The following is a 24,011-nucleotide window of genomic DNA, read 5'->3' as shown; positions in this document are numbered from 1 at the left end:
AAATAAAATTGGAACTGGAACTGGATCATATCAATTGGAGCTGATGATGAATACACAATCTACAGAGGCTGCGTTGCAACGGCCAGGACAGTCTAGCAACACTTGAATATATATGGGGCCCTATTACGGCTCAGCTCGACTCCACTGCACTGAATAACTATTGTTCTGCTGCTCTGCATGCCCTGCTACTGTGTCCTACTGTGCTCTTGTTTCAAAACTGTTGTATTTACTGTATATACCTCATTACGATAGGTCTATCACTCGTATATTATACATTACATAGTATGGTGTAGGTCATTGTTATGTATGTCTTGTTTGTCTAGAAAAACCCCAATCAAAACGAATATAATAAAAAATTGGAGCTGACTGTTGCGGTAAAATGTGCATCCCACATACAGTAGCACAGATACCAAAGTACAAAAGTGCACATAACCATTAAAGTGCAAGCGTTAACGTGCCATGCCATAGGTGCACGTTGGCCATAGACAGTGCGTGTGCATAGGCCTGAGACCAATACAGTAAATAAAGTGCTCATCATAAGGTTATGTGTGCATAGGCACGAGACCAATACAGTAAATAAAGTGCTCATCATAAGGTTATGTGTGCATAGGCCTGAGACCAATACAGTAAATAAAGTGCTCATCATAAGGTTATGTGTGCATAGGCACGAGACCAATACAGTAAATAAAGTGCTCATCATAAGGTTATGTGTGCATAGGCACGAGACCAATACAGTAAATAAAGTGCTCATCATAAGGTTATGTGTGCATAGGCACGAGACAAATACAGTAAATAAAGTGCTCATCATAAGGTTATCTCCTTGATCTACCCACAGCAACATTCAGTGTGCAAATGAGACAGGGACAAAGGAATATTTGTGCCTGTTTGTGTGGCACAGGGGGCCGGATGGGAGAAGGTCGTACTCTCCATTTAATGGGTGAGCAGCATCAGGTTGAATACACAGAGCTTTGTTGTGCACCTGTTTCTTAAAGATAAGCTCTAGACTAGTCTAGGCTATTCATCTGTGAGCCAAATATCTTAGAGGCCACTTTTACAATTGTCCCTATTGTCTCTGATACAAAGATGACCATACCAACAAATAATCGAAAAGGAAATGACAGACTCGATGTAGGCACTGTAAAACAGTTTCATCAGAGTCTTGTCGACATTGAACTTAGCCATTTTCTTTAGGCAGTACAGGCGTTGTTGACCATTTTTATACATCAGTATTTAGGTCGAATTTCAGCTTGTCATCAATTATTGTGCCCAGATATTTGTATCTGGGTACAATATCTACTGTCTGTCCATTGACAGCACTCTTTTGGGGGGGTTGTGGGGAACGTCTAAAATCTATGCATAGCTCTTTTGTTTTAGAGACATTAAGCTGCAAGAAGGCGTTGTCACACCAGGATAGAAAATCATCTACCACTTGCCCGTGACAGTTCTCATCATTATCGAGCAGGCTGACGATAACGTCCGTGTACTTAACGATGAATCTGTTGTGGAAATGGCTAACACAATCGTTGGTATAAAGAATGTATAAAACGGCCCAGGCGGTGGCGTAACCGTCTGGGCACCCGACTGGTAATCCAGTCGCAGTGTGCCGCGGGTTCGACTCCAGAGCCCGACACGGCCTTTACTGCATGTCTTACTGCATGTCTTCCCCCATCTCTCTCCCGTTTCCTGTCAGCCTACTGTCTGTCCCTTAAAAAAAAACAATAAAAGGCGTAAGCCGCAAAAAAATATCGTAAAAACAAAAGAAAAGAAAAGGATAAAACACAACCTTGGGGCGAGCCAGTAGAAGATGACAGGAAGCTAGACAGTATCTCGTTAACCCTTACACGTTGAGATCTGTTAGTTAAGAAGTCAAGAATCCAGCCCACCAGACAAGGATCTACACCAAAGGAGTTAACAAGTTTATCAACCAAACCATGGGGCTGTATGGTATTAAACGCTGAGGAGAAAGCAATAAAAAGCAGCCTAGCATGGGCCAAACACTCTACAACAATGATTACTATCAGAATTTCAAACTTCAACTGATTTAAAAAATAATAATAATGAAAAAAAGGAGAGTTTGTTAGCTTGGTGTTTCTAGCTCTAGTCTAGAGACACTAACCTCCCCTGTGATGATACTGACCTCAGGTTGTCATGGCGACTGGAGTCTGGCTTGAGGGCTGCCGAGCTGTGCATCTTATGCAGGGTCATCACCAAGACTACCAGGTTCAGCTGAGGTCAAAATAAGGACAACGGTCAGCTACGGGATGATGTCTGCTCACCAGTCTCAGTCAATATCATTCACTCAAAGACATGTTTACCAGTGACCTTAGTGACCTTAGTGTGTGTTTGAGTAGAATGTCTCACCGTTATTACGACCGACACGGGCCCAAGGAAACTCCAGATGAAATAATTGTCTGTCCGCAGCCAGCACCTACACACAAGCATGCGCACATGCACGCACACACACACACACACACACACACACACACACACACACACACACACACACAGCAATTATATCCAGTCTGCAAGGTGACAAATTATTATCTTTATTACCTCCACCAACGGAGTTGGACAGGGTTATGTATTCGCCCCATGCCATTTATGTAAGCATAATAACTCAAAACGGATGTTCAGAATTTCCATGAAAAGTGGTGGGAATGATCAGTAGGATTCTTAGCACGTTCATAAGTCACGGTCACAATTAAGGTTGTTGCTACTAGATAACTCAAGAACAGATGACACGGATGTCCTGAAACTTGGTGGCACTGATCAGTAATTTGGGGCTAAAATGTTCCAAATTCAAGGTCACATTCAAGGTGAACACAGATGTCAGAACATTTTGGCAGAAACTTTAATGAAACATGGTGGGAGTGATCAATTCACTTTTGGGTTACACTCAAGGGCAAGGTCATAATTACATTACGTAATCACTCATTGGCATAACTTGACAATTGCATAGTGTTGACAGAGGTACTTGTACTCTACCACGCAACTTTACAAGTGCATTCCTAGAAATAACAACCATGCAGGTTACACCCACGCACCATGCACGCACGCACGCACGCACACACTCAAACACGTCATCCCTCCACCTACGCAGTGTGTGAGCCGTAGCCTCTGAAGTCTATGGCTGCAGACACCGCCACCACCAGGCCAGGGACAGAGTAGCCACACAGGTAGAAGTACTTCCTCCTGGAGGTCCGTCCCTCAAATACCTCCCGCTGCAAGAGGTACAGTTCCACCGCCTCCAGACATAACCAGCAGAACACCGAAAGCAGGGAGAAGTGCAGCAGGCCAGCAACAATGGAACATGCCACCTGGAGATGTGAAAAGGAGGTTGAATGCAAAGTGCTACATAGTTTATATATATATATATATATATATATATATATATATATATATATATATATATATATATATATATATAAATTAACAAGAGCGTAACTAAATAACAATTACAGTGGATCCACTGGAAAACAGTTATTGTCTTTGTTCTTTTTTAATGGCTTTGGTTTCCATTTAGCAAAACGGCTCATGATATACATTATGTATATAGCTTTCAGCTGGTTCAGGACAATCACTGTATTTATGTTTAGACATGGGTTGGGTAGGTTAGGACTACAGAGAGGATCTGGGGAGGAGGGTGTTCAGAACACCCTGAAGGTGTTTCCTTCACCAATGCTATCTGACAACTGAATATTCTCTACTAATATGTAGGCCTACTACGATATAGTTACACAAAATAAATATTAGCAATAATTCTCTGCTACATGATTATACATTTCAGAATCCACACACGCACGCATGCACACACACACACACACACACACACACACACCCCCTCACACACACGCACACACACACACTGCGTGCGTGCGCACAGTTTAAGAGTTACTACCCATGTACAGTATGTAATCTTATTTCTTATTCTTCAATAACGCTACTATTACACTGGACTAGTCCACTATAACTCACTGGGAACTGGGCCTTGTCTGCACCAACGAGGAACACACTATCACTATCACTCACTGGGAACTGGGCCTTGTCTGCACCAACGAGGAACACACTATCACTATAACTCACTGGGAACTGGGCCTTGTCTGCACCAACCAGGAACAGCAGCTCAGTGATGAAGAGATTGGCCCACAGGTTGCAGTGGATGCTGCTGTGGTCCGTGTGCCAGGGCGCCCCCTGGCAGCACAGGGTGGTGATGCAGGCTGCCAGACACACCAGCGCAACAGAGATGCCCACCCAGGACACCACATAGACCAGCAGCTCTTCTACGCCTGCACCAGACTGACAAGAGAAATGAAACGCTTAATAGTCCGATGGGGATTTGCAAACTGTGTGTGAGTGTGTGTGTGTGTGTGTGTGTGTGTGTGTGTGTGTGTGTGTGTGTGTATGTGTCATAGACTGTAGAAGGTACGTGTATGTGTCTGTGTGTATGTGCGTGCGTGCGTGTGTGCTTACAGCAGGCTGTTGGTAGGTCATAAGGACAGCGTAGCTGGACAGGTGGTTACACGCGCAGGTGGTGTGTGTGTTGTTGGTGTGCAACAGGCGGCAGCCCTGTGCGGACCACCTGCCACTCCCAGAGGACCCCGACGAGTTCCAGAATGAACAGTTGGGGCCAAAGTGGTTCTCAAGCTGTGAACAAAATCACACATGAGGAAAACACACACACACACACACACACACACACACACACACACACACACGCACTCACGCACACACACACACACACACACACACACACACACACACAAACATGTGAGTACTATAAAAGTAGTTCACAATTTGCTTGATAAAAGGAATTCCTTGTTCAAAGACACACACACACACACACACACACACACACACACACACACACACACACACACCTGCAGGTGTCTGAGGGTGAAGATGACGGGCTCAGAGAGGTACACCCTGTTGAAGCCTCTGTGGACCGACGCCGAGATCACGTGGGAGTTGACCACCAGGCTCCGCCCCCTGACCTCTGACCCCTGGCTCAGTGCCACGCCCAGCCGCAGAGTGGAGTTGTGAGTGGTCAGGAAGGAGCCCAGGTTCTTATAGAGGGACAGGACCAGCTTCACCTGACCTGCAGGTGGAGTCATGTGCATTACTTTACTTAAATACTGGGTTTTTTTATTGGCCATTTGAAAATACAAACAAATACATGCTACTAAGCTCACAATTGTGTAGATCTCCTATTTTCAAATGATTTGTATACGTAAAAATTGGACACTGTGCATAATGACTACTTTGTACTTTTGGTACTCTAAGTACATTTTGAGGCCAATACTTTTGTACTTTTAGGCCTACTCGAGTACATTTTGAATTGTAGACTTTTACTTATTTACTTAAATTTTTACACCACTGGAGAGGACACAAACACATACAATTTACAATCAGTTTACAATTTAGGCATTTAGCATTAGCAGACGCTCTTATCCAGAGCGACTTACAATATAAAGCAAGGAAAATAATCACAATACAGTACAGACTAGAGACAGTGTAGTAACTCAAGAAAGGGAGGGACTGGTCATGCTCATTTTGTCATGCTCCGAAAATAGCTGATGTACAAGCTCACAATGCGTAGAACAGCTATATAATCAGGCATTATGACTCCATCATAGCCTGGCAATATACATTTTAGTCGACAAAATCAACTGTAGATTTCATTTAGATCTTATGATATTTTGTCAACTAAAACTAGACTAAAACTAAAACATTTCAAATGACTAAAATATGCGATCAAAATTAACACTAGTCCAAACTATACCGTCTAAATAACAATCTGAACATTTAAACTACAGTATACTGTAGGATACCAGCTAAACAATGAACTATAGCTAAACAATATACTAAATTACATTCTAAACATTCAAGAAAAACAGGGAAGGAAGGTGAACGAAATTAAGGAAGTGAATATGAAATCTGAATTGGAAACTGAAACGTGTGCTGTAACATGGTTTCTCCCTGCCCACGTACTTTCGCTTCATCACGCTGCCTCTCGCCACATCCCCGGTCTCTCTCTCTCACACACACACACACACACACACACACACACACACACACACACACACACACACACACACACGTAATGCAGTGTAGACTGGCTCACTGACCATTGTTGCTGTACTGCTGCAGGGCCGCTGCAGAGATCTGTAAAATACTGTCACTGTCATAGGAGTGCGGGAACGTCAGGTCCTGTATTTCTGCCTCTGTGTTCAGCACGTACACTTCCAGATCTAAACACACACACATACACGCACGCACGCACAGCAAAGAGTTCATTAGAGAGGCATTCGATTAATTATCCTTCAGCAGGTCAGGCACAGAGATGTGTGTAATTGGCTTGCACTTACCGACATTAGGTGACCTGTCGCTGAAACGACCTTCGTACAGATTGTTAGCCAATAGGAAGGCTCCTTTCTCCATTGCGTCCAGTAGCAGCGAGGCAGAGCGAGACTGGTCATCATTCCCCATGTCAGCCCAGGAGACCAGAGCCTCAGGGCCCAGCAGGTTATCAACGGTCTGCACCACAGCCTGGGAGACAGAGAGGAATACGGTGCTTTTCATGCCTCGTTTGAATTGCCTTTGTGTATGAAATGTGCTATACAAATTAACTTGGCCTGCCTAGCAATAATAGTATTATTTCCAAAGAATACAATTTCCAAAGAAATAAAAATAAATAAAAAACACATTGGAGGGTGGACCGCGGCACCTATGCGTGCATGTGCATGTGCACGTGCACGTGTACGGGAGAGACACGCCATTAAGTTAAAGCCCACAACTGATTAAGGCTAATATTAAATGTGACAACATGCTAACGTGACAACAAAGGACCACTTTGAAAACCACTGCCTTAGAGTACCTGAACGTAGGCTCTGCATGTGCGCTCCCTTTTCTGCAGCTGAATTGGAGAAAAGCACAACACCAAAGGCTCTGTTATTAGGTGCAAAACACTCTTCTCCCTTCATTCATGTCTGAGAAATTCATGTCAGAATCGGAATCAGCTTTATAGTCACATCACAGTTAAGTTTACAGGTAAAAAAAAAGTGGGTGAAATTAGTTTTTGTTCATAGCTCCTAATTCTATTTTGTCATTTTTCTAAGAAAAATTAAGAAAGGGAAGAAGAGAGAGAGAGGGGGGTGGGGGGGGGGGGTTAAGGAGATCCAGGCCGGAAAATTATGACAGTTTGAGCGCTTTTACCACAAAAAGTACAGGTTTCTTCTGTGTAGGTCTTAGATATTTACAAGCTTTTGCCACAAATGGTACAACAATGAAAGGTCTCTTATGTTATTTACAGGCTTTGCTACAAACTGTACAACCAAAGGGTTTCTTAGCTTTTTCCACAGAAAAATCCACAGTTTTTATTGTTATTTCCACCTTGTTGTAGTTCCGAGCTGCTGACTCCTTATTGGCCGGTCTCAGGGCCTGGAGCTGGGAGTCCAGGATATCCAATAGCTGCTCAATCAGCTTGACGGACATGCTGACATCGCCAGCGTAGACCCGCCCCCGAGTGAGGTTAACAAGTTCACCGGCGATGTTGGCTGCGTTCTCACCACTCTTAATCTGTGGAGGAGAACGTGGTGGGAGGAGGAAGGAGAGAGTTTTGGGGTCAGGGAGGATTTAGAGTAGTGATGGGAGATTAATCGGCAAACACATCGATATTGGCCTCAACCCATTCAGGACGGGAACCCCTTTTGCTGTTTTAAGCATTATGTTATACTTTAGCTATTGAAAAATAGCAGATCTACAAGCTCATAGCGCGTCACCGAGTGCTGCGCTACGAGCTTGTAGATCTGCTATTTTTTTATCGTGAAATAGTGAAATAGTTTGAGAACCACTGATATATATAAATATAGGTTTTTCAGAAAACCGTCATTATGTGGTCTCCGATCTAACGGTAAAATAATCAGTTTTAGCAGATATTTTATTTTATAATAATTATGTTGAAAAATGAATAAAAAAGCCTGAAAAAAGCCTTCTGTGATGATGAAGGCTCTAAATTATACCAGTGTTTTCTGGGGAAGCTTTCAAAAGAGTCAAAAAGTTGGAACATTTTATCAAATATAATATTTTCTTACTACAGAATTTTCTTACTAATCACATCGGTTATATCGGTTATCGGCCATAACAGCAATTAATTATATCGGATATTGGCCAAAAATGTCTCATCGGTACATTCCTAGTTTAGAGGGTTTGGCGGGGATATATGGGCAAACGTTTAGATGGCTGTATGGGCTGCAGGCAGTGGTGTGGTGTGTGGTGTGTGTGCATGTGTGTGTGTGTGTGTGTGTGTGTGTGTGTGTGCTTGTATGCAAATGCTTATACTGCATGCATATGCACTTGTTTATGAGACAGTACTATGTACATAATATGCATAGGATATTTGTATGCATGTGGGAATATGTGTGCTGCTGCTCATATGCAAATGCATACCGTAGGCATATGCACTTTTGCGTGCACATGTATGACACTAACCCTGGGGGAGCCCGGGATCGAACTGGGAGTGTGCGTGTGCGTGCGTGTGTGTGTGTGTGTGTGTGCCTGTGGATGAAGGTGGGTCCTGCTGTATGTGGAGTGGATGTATGTGTGGAGGATATGTACAGCACGTATTAATTATGAATGTGTGTGTGTGTGTGTGTGTGTGTGTGTGTGTGTGTGTGTGTGTGTGTGCAGGCGTGAGTGCATTCACATGACTAACCTTCTGCGCAATCTGACTGACCCAGGGAGAGGTGCAGTTGGAGAGATCAGGCCCTCTGGAGTTCCATCCAACAGGAGACAACATGCACTGATAGGAGGCTATACCTACACGCACGCACGCACGCACGAACGAACGCACGCACGCACGCACGCACGCACGCACGCACGCACGCACGCACGCACGCACGCACGCACGCACACACACACACACACACACACACACACACACACACACACACACACACACACACACACACCAAAATAAATATGTTTTTTCTTCTTCTTCAATCCCTTGAAAATGAGTTTTCATTGTGATACCAATAAATAGGAACTTAAAGTTAGGAGTGATTTTCTTTAATAAACATTAGGCCTATATACAAGTTTATCCCGGCTTGGATCAATGGAAATAAACTATACTTGGGTAAGTGAATTGTTTTGGTATAACATAACATTGAAAGCAATAAGGTACACCCGCACACTGTGTATCTGCTCGGTACATGAGTATTGTCTTATTTAATGAGGCAACGTTTGGGTCCCTCCAGACCTTCCTCAGGCAGAGGAAGGTCCGGAGGGACCCAAACGTTGCTTCATTACGTAAAGTTTTCTCCTACAGAGGATATAACATAATAATAATAATAATAAAACTTTATTTGTATAGCACCTTTCATGACATCAAATGCAGCTCAAAGTGCTTTACAGAACAATGGAGAATAAAATAAAAGCAAAGCATAAAAGAAAAGCAAGGCAACGACATTAAAAAACAAGCAGTGCAATACAGTGAGGACATGAATAACACAAAATATAAGATCACTTAAAGGCAATGTTGTAGAAGTGGGTCTTGAGCTGAGCTTTAAAAATGTCTACAGAGGCTGCCTGACGAAGGTACAGAGGGAGCTTGTTCCATGCCGATGGCCCGTAGAAGCAAAAAGCTGCTTCCCCGTATTTTTTAGTTGCCATTTTTTTAGGCAAAGCGAGCAGGCCAGCAGTAGAAGACCTTAGCGGGCGGTTTGGGACATATTCAGGCAAGCAGTCATGTAGGTAGGAAGGTGCGAGACCATTGAGGGCTTTATAGACAAGTAAAAGAATTTTAAAATCAATCCTAAAAACAACCGGAAGCCAGTGCAGTGATGCCAAAACTGGAGTAATATGTTCTCTCATCTTAGTTCTAGTTAAAACTCTGGCTGCTGCATTTTGGACAAGTTGTAATCTGTCAGTTGTTTTCTTAGGCAGTCCTGAAAAAAGTGCATTGCAGTAATCAAGCCGAGAGAAAACAAAGGCGTGGATTAGCGTTTTTGCATCGTCCAAGGACACATAGGCTCTGATTCGTGCAATATTTCTAAGGTGAAAAAAGGCAATCTTGGTAACATGATTAATGTGTGAATTAAAATTCAATTCGGAATCAATAATAACCCCCAGGTTCTTTACTGTACTGTTACTGTCTACAGTCAGGTTGCCAAGTCTGCTTAATATTGATTCTTTCTGCTCACTAGAGCCGATTATGAGAACTTCTGTCTTGTCCTCATTTAGCTTGAGAAAGTTCTCACTCATCCAACATTTGATGCTAGACAGACAGGTAAGCAGCGGGTCTAAAGCACAGGGATCATCTGGAGCCACAGATAGATATAATTGGGTATCATCAGCATAGAAATGAAAATTGACTCCGTGATTGGCAATGAGTTCGCCCAGTGGCAGTATGTACAAGGAGAAAAGCAGAGGGCCAAGAATCGAGCCCTGTGGAATACCAGAACTGATGTCGTGTTTATCTGAGTCAAACTCGGCTAGATTGACAAAGTAACTTCTGTTTGATAGGTAGGAGGAAAACCAGGACAGGGCCGTACCAGACAGGCCTATCCAGTGCTCCAGACGCTGTATTAAAATTGAGTGATCAATCGTGTCAAATGCAGCCGTTAAATCTAGAAGTAAGAGAACGGATACATGTTTCTTGTCAGCAGACACCCTCAGATCATTCATTACTTTTACAAGTGCTGTTTCTGTGCTGTGGCCTTTCCTAAAGCCAGATTGGAATTTGTTGTGTACATTATTGTTCTGTAGAAACACATCCAATTGATGAAAGATACATTTTTCTAAAACCTTGCCCAGAAAGGGTAGATTTGAAATGGGTCGGTAGTTACCCAAAACAGAGGGATCAAGATTGTGTTTCTTGAGAAGGGGCTTAACTACAGCAGTCTTCAGTGAGTCTGGGAAAACGCCTGATTGTAGAGAGCTGTTTACAATTTTTAGGATATCTCCAATCACACTGTCTAAGACTTCTTTGAGAAAGTTGGTGGGAATTGTATCTAATGAACAGGAGGATGATGTCATCTGTGATATAGTTTTGCGGAGTTCGTCTTCCTCAATTTCGCAGAACGATGATAGGCTCCCCCTGGAGAGATCTACCCTGGGACCATTTACTGCTGTTTGACGGTTTGCGCTAGCAGCAGCACCATTCATAATATCGGCTCTAATGTTTGAAATTTTGTTGTCAAAAAAGCATGCAAACTCATTACACTTAGCTTTAGAGGCCGGGAATGACTGCTTGTAGGACTGGGGGGGGTTTAAAAGTCGATCAATGGTAGAGAATAGGACTCTAGCATTTTTCTTGTTCTCGTTAATAATGCCAGAGAAATATGCCTGCCTTGCTAAACGCAAGGCTTTGTTATAGGCGACTGTTGACTTTTTAAGAATCTCTAGGTGGATGGTGAGTTTGTTTTTTCTCCAAGCTCGCTCAGCTCTTCGACATTCTTGCTTCAGTGAGCGTGAAAGCTCATTTATCCAGGGTGTTATTCTGGTATTATGTTTCTTTTTTGTTTTCAAAGGAGCCACTATATCAAGAGCTGACTCTAGTTTAAGATTAAAAAATTGAACCATATCATTCACTGGGGGGGTATCGGGCAATGGGGGACCCAGGTGACGAGAGAACTCGTCGGCAGCAGAAGAGCTAAAAAAACGCTTTTTTATGGTATATTCAGTGATGTTTTTCTCTAGATCAGAGACAGTCATATTAAAACACAGCAGAAAGTGGTCTGACAGCTCGGGCCTTTCAATAGTCCTTTCCACAGTGATGTTCAGCCCTCTAGAAATCACCAGGTCCAGAGTGTGCCCATGTTTATGTGTAGGCCCAACAACATGTTGGATAAAATCAAAGGAGTGCAATAACTCTAGGAAACCCATAGCCATAGCATCTGTAGCATCATCCAGGTGAAGATTAAGATCACCTGAGATAAGAGTTCTGTCATAGTTAGTGGAGCAGATAGATAGAAGTTCTGATATTTCTGTTAGAAATATTGCTTTACTGCATTTTGGCGGGCGATAAATGCTAATCATTGGCATGGAGGCACCATGTAGTATAGTGGCCTGGTATTCAAAGGATGTAAAGCTGCCAAGGGTCAGAGCCTTGAATTTTAACGTGTCTGAAAAAATTATTGCCAGTCCACCTCCTTTCTTAGCCTCGCGAACAGAGTGAATGAAACTGTAGTTTGCGGGACAGGCTGGCGCTAGGAGAACAGCTCCATCTGAGCCCAGCCATGTCTCTGTTAGAAAGATTATATCTAGCTTCTCTTTACAGATTATATCTTTTACAGAGGAGGACTTATTTGTTAGTGACCTGATGTTAAACAAGGCAAGATTAAGCTTGTTATCACATTTTTGGGGGCTGTGATGCCTGAGAGGTACAGTAACCAAACAGCATTCTCTCTTCAGACCACTCCTTGTGTTGGACAATCTATTTGAAATAACAGTAGGAATGTTGTGCACTTCAACCTGTACAGTGATTGAAACACCAGGCTTTCTAGAAGCATGGGGTCCATACATGATTGTTGCTGCGCATAATGGACCCTGTTCATATCAGTTGTCAAATGTAAAATGATAATCAGAAGTCTGAAAAACGGTAGCTGGGTTTGGTGACAGTTGGAGGCAACGTCTGGTACGGGGGGTCGACTTTACTCCAATGTTCATCCGTTCCACCATGGCCGGGGTGAAAGAGAGATGTTCTGGTGAGAGTGTTAGAAATTCTTCCTCAGTCACAAAGTCATCATCATCACTTTGATTCAGCAACACAGATTCAATCGCCCGTTGAGCATCTTCCGAGGTGAGGGGCCTCATCATCAGTGCTTCCATCGCCTGTCGAACTGCTTCCCATTGTTCTCCGATGGATGTTGTGGCTTCATGGTCTGTGATCTTTTCTCCACCAGGGGGCGCTGTGACTTCATGCTTTGAGATTTTTACTCCACCAGGGCACGCTGTAGCTTCATGCGATTTCTTCTCCACCAGGGGATGCTTCATGCTCTGAGATTTCTTCTCCACCAGGAGACGATGTGGCTTCAAGCGCAGTAATCTTCTCTCCACCGGGGGACACTGTGGCTTCAAGCGCAGTGGTCTTTTCTTCACCAGGGGATGCTGAGGCTTCCTGCGCTGTGGTCTTTTCTCCACCAGGAGACGCTGTGACTCTGAGATTTCTTCATGCTCTGTGGTTTTTTCTCCACCAGGGGACGCTGTGACTTTATGCTCTGAGATTTCTTCTCTACCAGGGGACGCTGTGGCTTCAAGCGCTGTGATCTTTTCTCCACCAGGGGGCGCTGTGATCTTTTCTTCACCAGGGGACGCTGTGGCTTCAAGCGCTGTGATCTTTTCTCCTCCAGGGGGCGCTGTGGCTTCTTCATGCTCTGAGATTTCTTCATGCTCTGTGGTTTTTTCTCCACCAGGGGACGCTGTGACTTTATGCTCTGAGATTTCTTCTCTACCAGGGGACGCTGTGGCTTCATGCGCTGTGATCTTTTCTCCACCAGGGGGCGCTGTGGCTTCAAGCGCTGCGATCTTTTCTTCACCAGGGGACGCTGTGGCTTCATGCGCTGTGATCTTTTCTCCTCCAGGGGGCGCTGTGGCTTCATGCGCTGTGATCTTTTCTCCACCAGGGGGCGCTGTGGCATGCGCTGTGATCTTTTCTCCTCCAGGGGGCGCTGTGACTTCACGCTCTGTGAGTTTCTTTCCACCAGGGGGCGCTGTGGCTCCACGCTCCATGTTATGAAAGAGGTTGGTGAAAAATAATTTAACACCCAACTTGTTTAGGTGAGTTGCGTCTACAAAAAGATGCCTTCTGTCCCAGAAAAAATTGAAATTGTCAATAAAATTGAATGATTTTTGCAAGGGTGTTTCTTCAGTGCATGTCTTTGAGAGCCATTCGTTGAATGCAAACAGCCTACTAAAACGCTCACACCCTGCCATCGGAGGTAGAGGTCCGGAGATCCAGAAGTCAATATCACCATGTTCACTCAGAGTGAACAGTAGGGCTTTGAAATCCTTTTTTAGTTTGCTTCCTTCTCGTTTTTCTGCATCACGTGCACCGATGTGCAATATCAGCGTTTTTACCATGGGGTGTGCCTCAATAATCTTATGGATTCTCTCCACCATATCAGAGATAGTGTCATTGGGAAAGCATAATACTGTAGCTTTTCGCTTTTTGTTGCTTTTAACATATTTTACAGCCTGGTCGCCGACAATCAGACATTCAGTCATTTGCTCTCCATTAGCTACCCTGCTCGGAGTGGCGTTAACACGGTTATCTGATTGACCATTAGAGCCAGCAACATTCAGCAGAGGGCTAAACCTGTTTGTCAGCCGTAAATTCTCACTTTGGGGAGGTGTGTATTTTGATTTTCCTTTCGCATTTTTCCACTGCGGAGGGGTGGTTTTGGGTCGGGCTGGGGGCCCAGGCCTGGTCTTATCAGGGCTCCTAGTCCTCCCACTTAGCCGTCCTATCATGTTATCTCTGTTAGAATTCACTGTAGAGATAGTTGGTGTTATTGTTATTGCAGGTGGGGTTCTCACCGCCTGCCCGTTACTCACAGTTTTTTCCTTTGGCCTTGCGCCGCGAGTGAACCAGACGGATGCGTCATTCTGCGTGAGATTTTCCTTCCCGTGTTTTACTCCCAGGTTCACTTTTAATAGGTGTAATTCCGTTTCCAACAGAGCGATCTTTTGAAGCAGCTTCTGAAGGTCCTCTGAGGAGATTGTTGGGGGCATGGCTGGCTATTAGCCAAATGTCCAGAGCTAGTTAGCAATATAGCTAGCTATGTGCCACGTACCCAGTCACAGAGCTAGTTAGCAATGTAGCTAGCTATGTGCCACGTACCCAGTCACAGAAGGTAAAAAAAGGGTATTTTGAAGTAGGCAAAAACTTCTGTCTAAAGAACAAAAACAGTCCCATCGGTTTACAAGTATCTAGGATCCATTTGTAGAGATAAAAAAATAAAATAAAACAGCGATATCAGTTGAGGAATGCAAGCATAGGCGAGAGCGGCGAAGCGAAGCGTTTTCTCCTACAGAGGATATAACATAAAGTTTTCTCCTACAGAGGATATAACATAAAGTTTTCTCCTACAGAGGATATAACATAAAGTTTTCTCCTACAGAGGATATAACATAAAGTTTTCTCCTACAGAGGATATAACATAAAGTTTTCTCCTACAGAGGATATAACATAAAGTTTTCTCCTACAGAGGATATAACATAAAGTTTTCTCCTACAGAGGATATAACATAAAGTTTTCTCCTACAGAGGATATAACATAAAGTTTTCTCCTACAGAGGATATAACATAAAGTTTTCTCCTACAGAGGATATAACATAAAGTTTTCTCCTACAGAGGATATAACATAAAGTTTTCTCCTACAGAGGATATAACATAAAGTTTTCTCCTACAGAGGATATAACATAAAGTTTTCTCCTACAGAGGATATAACATAAAGTTTTCTCCTACAGAGGATATAACATAAAGTTTTCTCCTACAGAGGATATAACATAAAGTTTTCTCCTACAGAGGATATAACATAAAGTTTTCTCCTACAGAGGATATAACATAACGTTTTCTCCTACAGAGGATATAACATAACGTTTTCTCCTACAGAGGATATAACATAAAGTTTTCTCCTACAGAGGATATAACATAAAGTTTTCTCCTACAGAGGATATAACATAAAGTTTTCTCCTACAGAGGATATAACATAAAGTTTTCTCCTACAGAGGATATAACATAAAGTTTTCTCCTACAGAGGATATAACATAAAGTTTTCTCCTCATTCACTGTTCTGTTTACTAAAGAGCTGGAGAGACAGGGAGACCCCTGTTACTGAACAAACACTCTATAGCAATAAGTACTATCACAATATAGTGCTTTAACAACAAACAAACAAAACCTTTTGTTTTAACCAAAAAATATCACTTATACCTGCAGCCAAGTATACTAGGTCAGTTCAATAATAGACCATATTCACAGTCACACAGCGGCCATCTTGCCCTTAAGTTAATGAAATACTACCCCATTGCATTGAATATAGTCTATTGGTCCAAGTCGGAATACAGTCGACCACTTAAATGGTCAGATGGGTGGGCCTTAATCTAGAAAAGGTTGAGAACCAGTGGTCTACATCAAAACCAAATTGCATTCAAAGTGAGTAAGGTCAGAGTGGCTTATTGTCATTATAACAGACTCTCTAATGCATACTTGTGCTGTGCCTCGATCACACTGCTGATACAGGCCAAGATTGTTGTCACATGCAACTTGCCTATGAAATCAAGTAGATGCAAAGCAGCCTAAACCGAAACCCACATTACGGTGCTACACCACTTTTGGTTACCAATCAGATTCTGTGACCTACTACCCTCACTGCAGTGAAGAATCTAATGGGCAACTTTTTAAACAAATGACCCATTTTCAGGAGGGTTTTTCATTTGACCAAAACAACAATAAATCAAATGTTTATTGTCGTTGTTGAATAGGAGAGACAAACCAATGGGCCAATCTTTCTCCACACTGAGGGCTGGTTAGCTGACAAAACAAAACAAAACATTGCACGCCGCTGCAATAACAGTGCTTTACCGACTGAACTACCCGGACACAATACAACTCATCAAAACCAAATTGCCCCAAAAAGGAGAATAAAGAAAAGCACCAATATAACCGGAACAGAGTGCCCCCTTCAATGCACTGCATGTTTCCAAAAGAGTCCAACTTGACTGTCAGAGGTGAGATGATAATAGCTGATGAGAAAGAGAGAAAGAGAGACAGACAGAAGATGAGAGAGAATGAGTGAACTTAAGGAGGATAAGATAAAGAGAGAGATAGAGAGAGCACTAGGTTATCTGAGGTGCTGTCACCCCTTTCTTTCCCTGACAATCTCCTCTCCTCTTCTCTCTCTCTCTCTCTCTCTCTCTCTCTCTCTCTCTCTCTCTCTCTCTCTCTCTCTCTCTCAAGTAGCAGTAACAACTACAAACGGTTTCATTCGTTAACATGTGATCTATGATCTTATCTCAGATAGGTCATAGATCTGAGTAGAAGGCCTGCCGCATCCTTAGGATGGAGAAAATAATGTACCAAAGCCTAATCTACATAATCCACATAGCATGTTTACCCCCGAGGGCCGAATGGAGAATGAGAGACAGAGTGAGTGAGTGAGAGAGAGAGAGAGAGAGAGAGAGAGAGAGAGAGAGAGAGAGAGAGAGAGAGAGAGAGAGAGAGAGAGAGAGAGACACAGACAGAGACACAGACAGACAGACAGACAGACAGACAGACAGACAGACAGACAGACAGACAGACAGACAGACAGACAGACAGACAGACAGACAGACAGACAGACAGACAGACAGACAGACAGACAGACAGACAGACAGACAGACAGACAGACAGACAGACAGACAGACAGACAGACAGACAGACAGACAGACAGACAGACAGACAGACAGACAGACAGACAGGTGGATAATGAGAGGGTGAGAATATATTTCTCATTCTCTCTCTCTCTCTCTCTCTCTCTCTCTCTTTCCTAATTTTCTCTCTGTTTAGAGAGATTAGTTCAAGGAGAGGACATGACATTTCAAAGGGAAACGAGATAGCACGCATGCAAATATCACACACACGCGCGCACACACGCAAAAACGCCAAACAAAGTACCAAACACAACATGCATGGCCAACAAAAACATGAATGCATATGCAAGCAAGTATATTGGAGTTAAGAATAGCACAGCCCCTGTCACAAAATACAGATCCAATATCACATACTCAAAACACAGACACACACAACACACAAACATATACCATAATATATACCACACACACACACACACCACTTACCCAGCGATCCTTTAGGGCAGGGCCTCTCCACCGTCTCTCCTTTCAAGGTCGGCGGCCACTGCACCCCTCGTGCCACGCGGCCCTCACACCCCCCGACCTGCCCAGGGGGCCCCCCCGCAGGGGCCAGAGGCACACGCAGGGGTGGGCGCGGGGTCAGCGGGACCATGGCTGTGATGGGTCGCTGGTCGAAGGGCCCTCGGTTGATCACGCCGATGGGGTGAGAGGCTGACGGTCGCACAGGGGTCAGGGCTACGGTGGCCGTGTAGGATCGTACCGTGGTCATCAGAGAGGAGAGGGGACCTGCAGCAGGGATGGATAGCAGTGGAAATTCTATGCATACAGAAGACTGAATAGCTGTGTTCAGAATCATTATACAATATTGTATAATGTTGCATACGACAATATTGGCTGAGCATAGATACTCTCTTGATTTATACTTAATTGTGAGGCGGCGTCGCGCATCAAAAATAGCCAATCTATGTCGGAGCACAATAAAAACAATCATAAAAATCTGACAAAGAATACGGTGATTTACTCCATTGCACTCAAACTGAGCACAATGGAGTAAATCACTCTCCCAGTTCAAAAAACACTCCCATTTCACCCAGCATGCCAATCAATTTTTCATTACCAAGGCCATTAAACCAAATAAATTACATGAAATTGTGATGACTGAATAGTGAGTCACTCGCTATAATCGTAATTGATTATTGTTGATGAAGCGTGTAGTAGCGATACTCCTGTGGCCCTATGGTTGCCATCAGTATGCACAGATGACTGTAGCCAGCCTATACCACTCCAATCTAATCTAATCATTTAATGCTGTCAATTATTATTTGTTATTATTTAATAACCTCTCTGCCCCTACAGTCACTACAAATTCTTACAATTGTCAGCGCTTTATATATGAACCTTTGGTAGGTGGTGGCGGGGTGAACTGACCTTTGGTGGGTGGTGAACTGACCTTTGGTGGGTGGTGGCGGGGTGAACTGACCTTTGGTGTGTTTGGTGGGTGGTGGCGGGGTGAACTGACCTTTGGTGGGTGGTAAACTGACCTTTGGTGGGTGGTGGCGGGGTGAACTGACCGTTGGTGGGTGGTGAACTGACCTTTGGTGGGTGGTGCAGGGGCGCAATAAGGTAGGGGACGGAGGGGTTTCGTCCCCTGCCAGCGTCACATTGGTCCCCCCCAGATGAGTTAGGGGGTCCCCCCTGGCTGGGGGGGTCCCCCCCTGTATCCCCCCTGGCTCCAAAGTTATCTTAGGAGTAATACTTTTGAAATCCTGCGTTCATAAACGCGATATATTTTGAAGCATATATTTGATCCACCCCTGTTTAAATCCCAAAATGGTTTGGCCCGTTCTCTCAACTTTCGGAAGTTGGGAGTTGTTACACCGCAATCAGTGACCCAATGTGCTTTGCACTCTGTAATGATTCTAATAATACAGGAACATAATTCAATAGGACACCACTTTTGGTGTCACGCACCACTTTGGCACCGTCAGACGATCAGTAGATGAATGGATTTATTTACTTTATCCTTTTCATGTCAAGGACCCCCAAATGGACACGTATTAGCCTGCGGACCCCCCCCATTTGAAGAGAAGAGAAGGACCCCCATAAGAGAAGATTTATACAGCTCGGACGGACCCTATTGTAATGCCATGTCTAGCGGTGATAATTGATAATCAATGTTAATTTAAAAAACTGAGAGCGTCCACATGACATGCCACAAACTATCATGTAGTTGTACCTCTGGGGGTCCCCGGACCCCACTTTGGGAATTATATTATTATTTTGGGGGATTTGGGGAAATCGACGCCGGTCACGCAGCTATTAAGCAAATAAGCACAACTGTCAACATGCAGGTAAGGCGCTGCAGGTTTTTCTTTCCTCTCGAGTTGCATGGGTTTAACACTAACTATATATGTTGATGTTAAAACATCCTCTCCTGAAAACTTCCCAGGTGTTGTACATTTTATATAGGATAGGCTAACTTACAGATCAGATGGTCAGTGAGTTTTGACCTGTTCGAGGCGCTGCTGATAATGTGGTTAAACTTTTACGTTTTGAGACAAATGGGGAGGAGGAGGAATCACAGCCAGGTATTTCATAATAATAATAATAACTGTGCCAAAACGCAGTTTTGTATGTACATTGAGTCACTGGAACAACCTCTATGTAGTCCGACCCCAAACCCTAACCATAACCCCAGGTTTTTGTGGTTAGACCCCCCCATCCCCCCCTCCCCTAGGGTGGTGGGGGGGACGGGGGGGACGGATTTTTCGGCGGCGCCGCTGAGCGGCGCCGCTATTTGTCCCCCCCTAGCGTTCGGTCCGTCTTGCGCCTCTGGGGTGGTGAACTGACCTTTGGTGGGTGGTGAACTGACCTTTGGTGGGTGGTGAACTGACCTTTGGTGGGTGGTGAACTGACCTTTGGCGGGTGGAGGCGGGGTGAACTGACCTTTGGTGGGTGGTGAACTGACCTTTGGTGGGTGGTGGCGGGGTGAACTGCAGCGGGTATCTCAGCACGTAGTAGTTGTTCCACACGTACAGCTGGTTGTCTCTGGGGTTGTAGTCTATGGAGGAGATGTACTGGTAGGGGTTGGGGAACGGGATTTGCACCGGCAGCTCCTGGCCGCGGCTGGTGTCGTAGGCGTACACCACCATGTCCCCGCCGGCCCTGCCGTCCGCCTGCCCCTCATCGTCCTGGAAGACGGAGCGCACGGCGTAGAGCACGCCGCACGCCATGAAGGCGTTGCTCGCGCCGCGCTTGTCGAATCCCGTGGCCCACGTGCCCTCGAAGCGCAGGGTGTACGGGTTCACCTGGAGGACAGGACACGGGAGGGGGAGTCACGTTATCATCAGCATACAAGGCTAGAGGCTGACCGATGCCAGAGTTTTGGTTACCATGACAATCCCAATGTTCTGAGTGACATTTTGTTGAAAAATCGCAAAACTTTCTAATCAATTTGAAAACCTATAGACTTGGTAAAAGTTTCTATTTTAGAACATTTAACTTATAAGCAACCACATAAATAAAAATAAACACAAATATCCTTTTGATAGAACTATTATTGGCTCAGGAATGTGACAAAAACTAAAAAGATGAATTCAAGGTTTCATGGTTTGCGTAATTGATAGAAAATAAGTAATTTTTTGTGTGAACTACACCTAAATAATAAATAAAGTGGTTAAAAAAAGTAAAATAATGGCTGATCTGTCCGACCTATCAGTCTGGCTCTATGCAAGACTATACCTTTTTTCCCTCCTTTCTCTCACAATTGTAAATTCAAATGAACATTTTAGGCATTTGGCTAATCTTATCTATAATGACCTGCGGGTTCCAAGATCAACAAGCCTACAAGAAGATAATCCTTCAACAGGTAGAGGCAACAACACATACAATCGTGCGTGCCTCTACCTACAGTACCTCATACCACGTCTGCCTCACACATACCACGTGCACTGGCACGTGACACTGACGTTTTTGCATATTAAGACTGCACACACAAACATATGCACACACCTGCATGGTACTGTAAATAGACAATTACTGTACTGCACAGTGCAACTGTAGGCTACATATATGTTTACAAGTAGGAGCAGCACAAGCACAGCCTATTGCTATTTTCCTTTACCCTCCACTTATTGTACGTTTTGCTACTGCTGCTACAATGTTGAGGAACCAAAATAACTCATATATAAGATGCAGCAATAAAGAAAATCTTTAATCTTGTAAAAGTATTAAATCCCTTATACTGTAGTGTACGCAGGCCCATTTTACATTCCTTTCATCATACCTGGCTGACCACTATGCGTCCATTGTTTGCCTCCGTGGAGTAGATGACCCAGAGGCCGTTCTCGTCCACGGCCAGGTCGATGTCGGACTTCCCTCCCCAGCGGTACGGCGAGGTGTCGTGGTAGTTTGCGTTGACCACCACCGCCTCGCCGCTCTTGATGCGCGTCCGCAGGTCATACTTGACCAGGTTGCGAGTTCGCTCCTTGTTGTAGAACACGGCTCCGTCATACACCACAAAGCCCGTGCCGTCCACGCGACTCGGCAGCCTAACAACACAAGTAGAGAGACAGAGGACACGCCCAGGCTGAAGTCAACTCACTTTCACATATTCACCTGCAGCAAGTTTATTTGCGTTCTTATGGATCTAACACCCTTGCATCCTTATTTTGGGTATGTCATTATAGGCATTGTGAGCTTATAGATTGGATATTTTGAAATACCATCCATCCATCCATCCGTCTTCAACCGCTTATCCGTAGTCGGGTCGCGGGGGCAACAGCTCCACCAGAGAGCTCCAGTCCAGACATTCCTCTCCAGAGCAACATTAGTAACTTCCTCCTGGGGGATCCCGAGGCGTTCCAAGGCCAGTGAGTCGATGTAATCCCTCCATCTGCGCCTTGGTCTGCCCCGGGGTCTCCTCCCAGTGGGACGTGCGTCGAGGACCTCCCTAGGGAGACGCTCGAGAGGCATCCTAACCAGATGCCCGAACCACCTAAGCTTTCCAGGCAAAGAAGCAGAGGCTCTACTCCGAGTCTCCCTCGCGTGACCCTTATTTTATTTTATTTGAAATACCAAGAGTATACGATCGTGTTATTTGAAATACCAAGAGTATAAAATAGTGTTTAAGTGGTATTCTGTGTGGTATTCTGCTTCTTTGCTGTGTTGTCATATTTATTATACAGAACAAATGTAAAAATGTGGAGCAGAATTCTATCCATGACGAAAGCTATAGAAATAAAAATAAAAGAAATAAGGGAAAAGATAAGGGACAACTTCAGATATTTACATACTACAGAATATCTTGTGTACTACCCAATATAAGATGCATTCTTATAATTATTTGGAAACCCTAAGAAATGACAATGTTTCTGAAAAGGCTGTAAAGGTAGCATCACAGTGGATCAAGTTGGTAGTTGTACTGTTTTCATTTACATTATTTCAATTTCCAGCAATCTCTTTTTAGATATTTTTTTGCGGCTTACGCCTTTTATTATTATTTATTTTTTGAAGGGACAGACAGTAGGCTGACAGGAAACGGGAGAGAGATGGGGGAAGACATGCAGTGAAGGCCGTGTCGGGCTCGGGAGTCGAACCCGCGGCACACTGCCAGACTGGATTACCAGTCGGGTGCCCAGACGGTTACGCCACCGCCTGGGCCAATTTCCAGCAATCTCTTGCCCCGTCTTTAAAAACAAATAGAGACCCAGGCCGTAGCGTAACGGTCTGGGCACCGGACTGGTGATCCAGTCGCAGTGTGCCGCGGGTTCGACTCCCGGACCCGACACGGCCTTTACTGCATGTCATCCCCCCATCTCTCTCCCGTTTCCTGTCAGCCTACTGTCTGTCCCTTCAAAAATCAATAAAAGGCGTAAGCCGCAAAAAAATATCTTAAAAAAAACAAACAAAAAACAAATAGAGAGACATGTTGGCCACTTATTGATTTCGATTTAGATAGCACTTTATCCGCTTAGTCTGCTGCTCTCCACAGGTTGTCAGAGGGAGAGTAGCGCCCGAAAATCGTGGGATAAAAAATAGATTGACTTTATTGATCCCGGCGTCCCGCAGGGGGACATTCAGTCAGATATAGGGTCAATAGAAAGGCAGAGGGATCTCATTATCATGTACAATATACAGTAAGTATACATTCAGTGCAGCTAATCAGTTCGTATATACTTAGTCATGTCTTGTGCAAAAGTCCCACAGGATCCCGGTGCAGTGCAGTATTGGAAAATGAAATTGAGACTGATGAATTGATGAGCTGACACACACACACACACACACACACACACACACACACACACACACACACACACACACACACACACACACACACACACACACACACACACACACACACACACACACACACACAAACGCACGCAGTTAGGCAGTCATGCACGCACACACGCACAAACATCCCCACGTGCACACAACCCACCCACACACACGCATGCAGGAACCACACTCACTTGTAGGTGGTGGTGACCCTGTTCTGGCGGTAGTCGTCCCAGGAGGCGTACTCGTACAGCACCTCCGTCCTATAGGGCGTCCACGGCATTACGTACAGCCTATCACCGGCCTGCAAGGGGTCCTTACACCACGCCCCAGACTGATGCTCCGCCTCCAGCAGAGAGGAGGCTGGCTGGATGCTGAGCAGGG

The 24,011-nt window shown here is 44.5% G+C and overlaps 1 protein-coding gene across 1 annotated transcript in view; it reads right to left on the bottom strand.

The window, feature by feature from the left end:
- Positions 1-24,011, bottom strand: part of LOC310858338 (adhesion G protein-coupled receptor L1-like) — a gene marked incomplete at its 5' end in the record, with an annotated part of 41,856 nt that overhangs the window by 8,018 nt on the left and 9,827 nt on the right. Inside the window, 15 exons of the mRNA XM_083764444.1 lie at positions 2,138-2,226; positions 2,362-2,428; positions 3,097-3,317; positions 4,084-4,296; positions 4,471-4,644; positions 4,878-5,095; positions 6,126-6,248; positions 6,366-6,546; positions 6,875-6,913; positions 7,390-7,575; positions 8,711-8,814; positions 17,835-18,134; positions 20,317-20,656; positions 21,634-21,898; positions 23,822-24,011. The exon at positions 23,822-24,011 is cut by the window's right edge and continues 18 nt beyond it. Of these exons, the coding sequence (XP_083620570.1) occupies positions 2,138-2,226; positions 2,362-2,428; positions 3,097-3,317; positions 4,084-4,296; positions 4,471-4,644; positions 4,878-5,095; positions 6,126-6,248; positions 6,366-6,546; positions 6,875-6,913; positions 7,390-7,575; positions 8,711-8,814; positions 17,835-18,134; positions 20,317-20,656; positions 21,634-21,898; positions 23,822-24,011 (2,710 nt within the window). The remainder of the gene's footprint in view (positions 1-2,137; positions 2,227-2,361; positions 2,429-3,096; positions 3,318-4,083; positions 4,297-4,470; positions 4,645-4,877; positions 5,096-6,125; positions 6,249-6,365; positions 6,547-6,874; positions 6,914-7,389; positions 7,576-8,710; positions 8,815-17,834; positions 18,135-20,316; positions 20,657-21,633; positions 21,899-23,821) is intronic.

The sequence above is a fragment of the Protomyctophum parallelum genome (genome assembly GCF_964188405.1).
Source record: "Protomyctophum parallelum genome assembly, chromosome: 5".
Classification (NCBI taxonomy): domain Eukaryota; kingdom Metazoa; phylum Chordata; class Actinopteri; order Myctophiformes; family Myctophidae; genus Protomyctophum; species Protomyctophum parallelum.
Note: the sequence above shows the minus strand (reverse complement) of the source record. Positions and strands in the feature narration are given on the sequence as shown.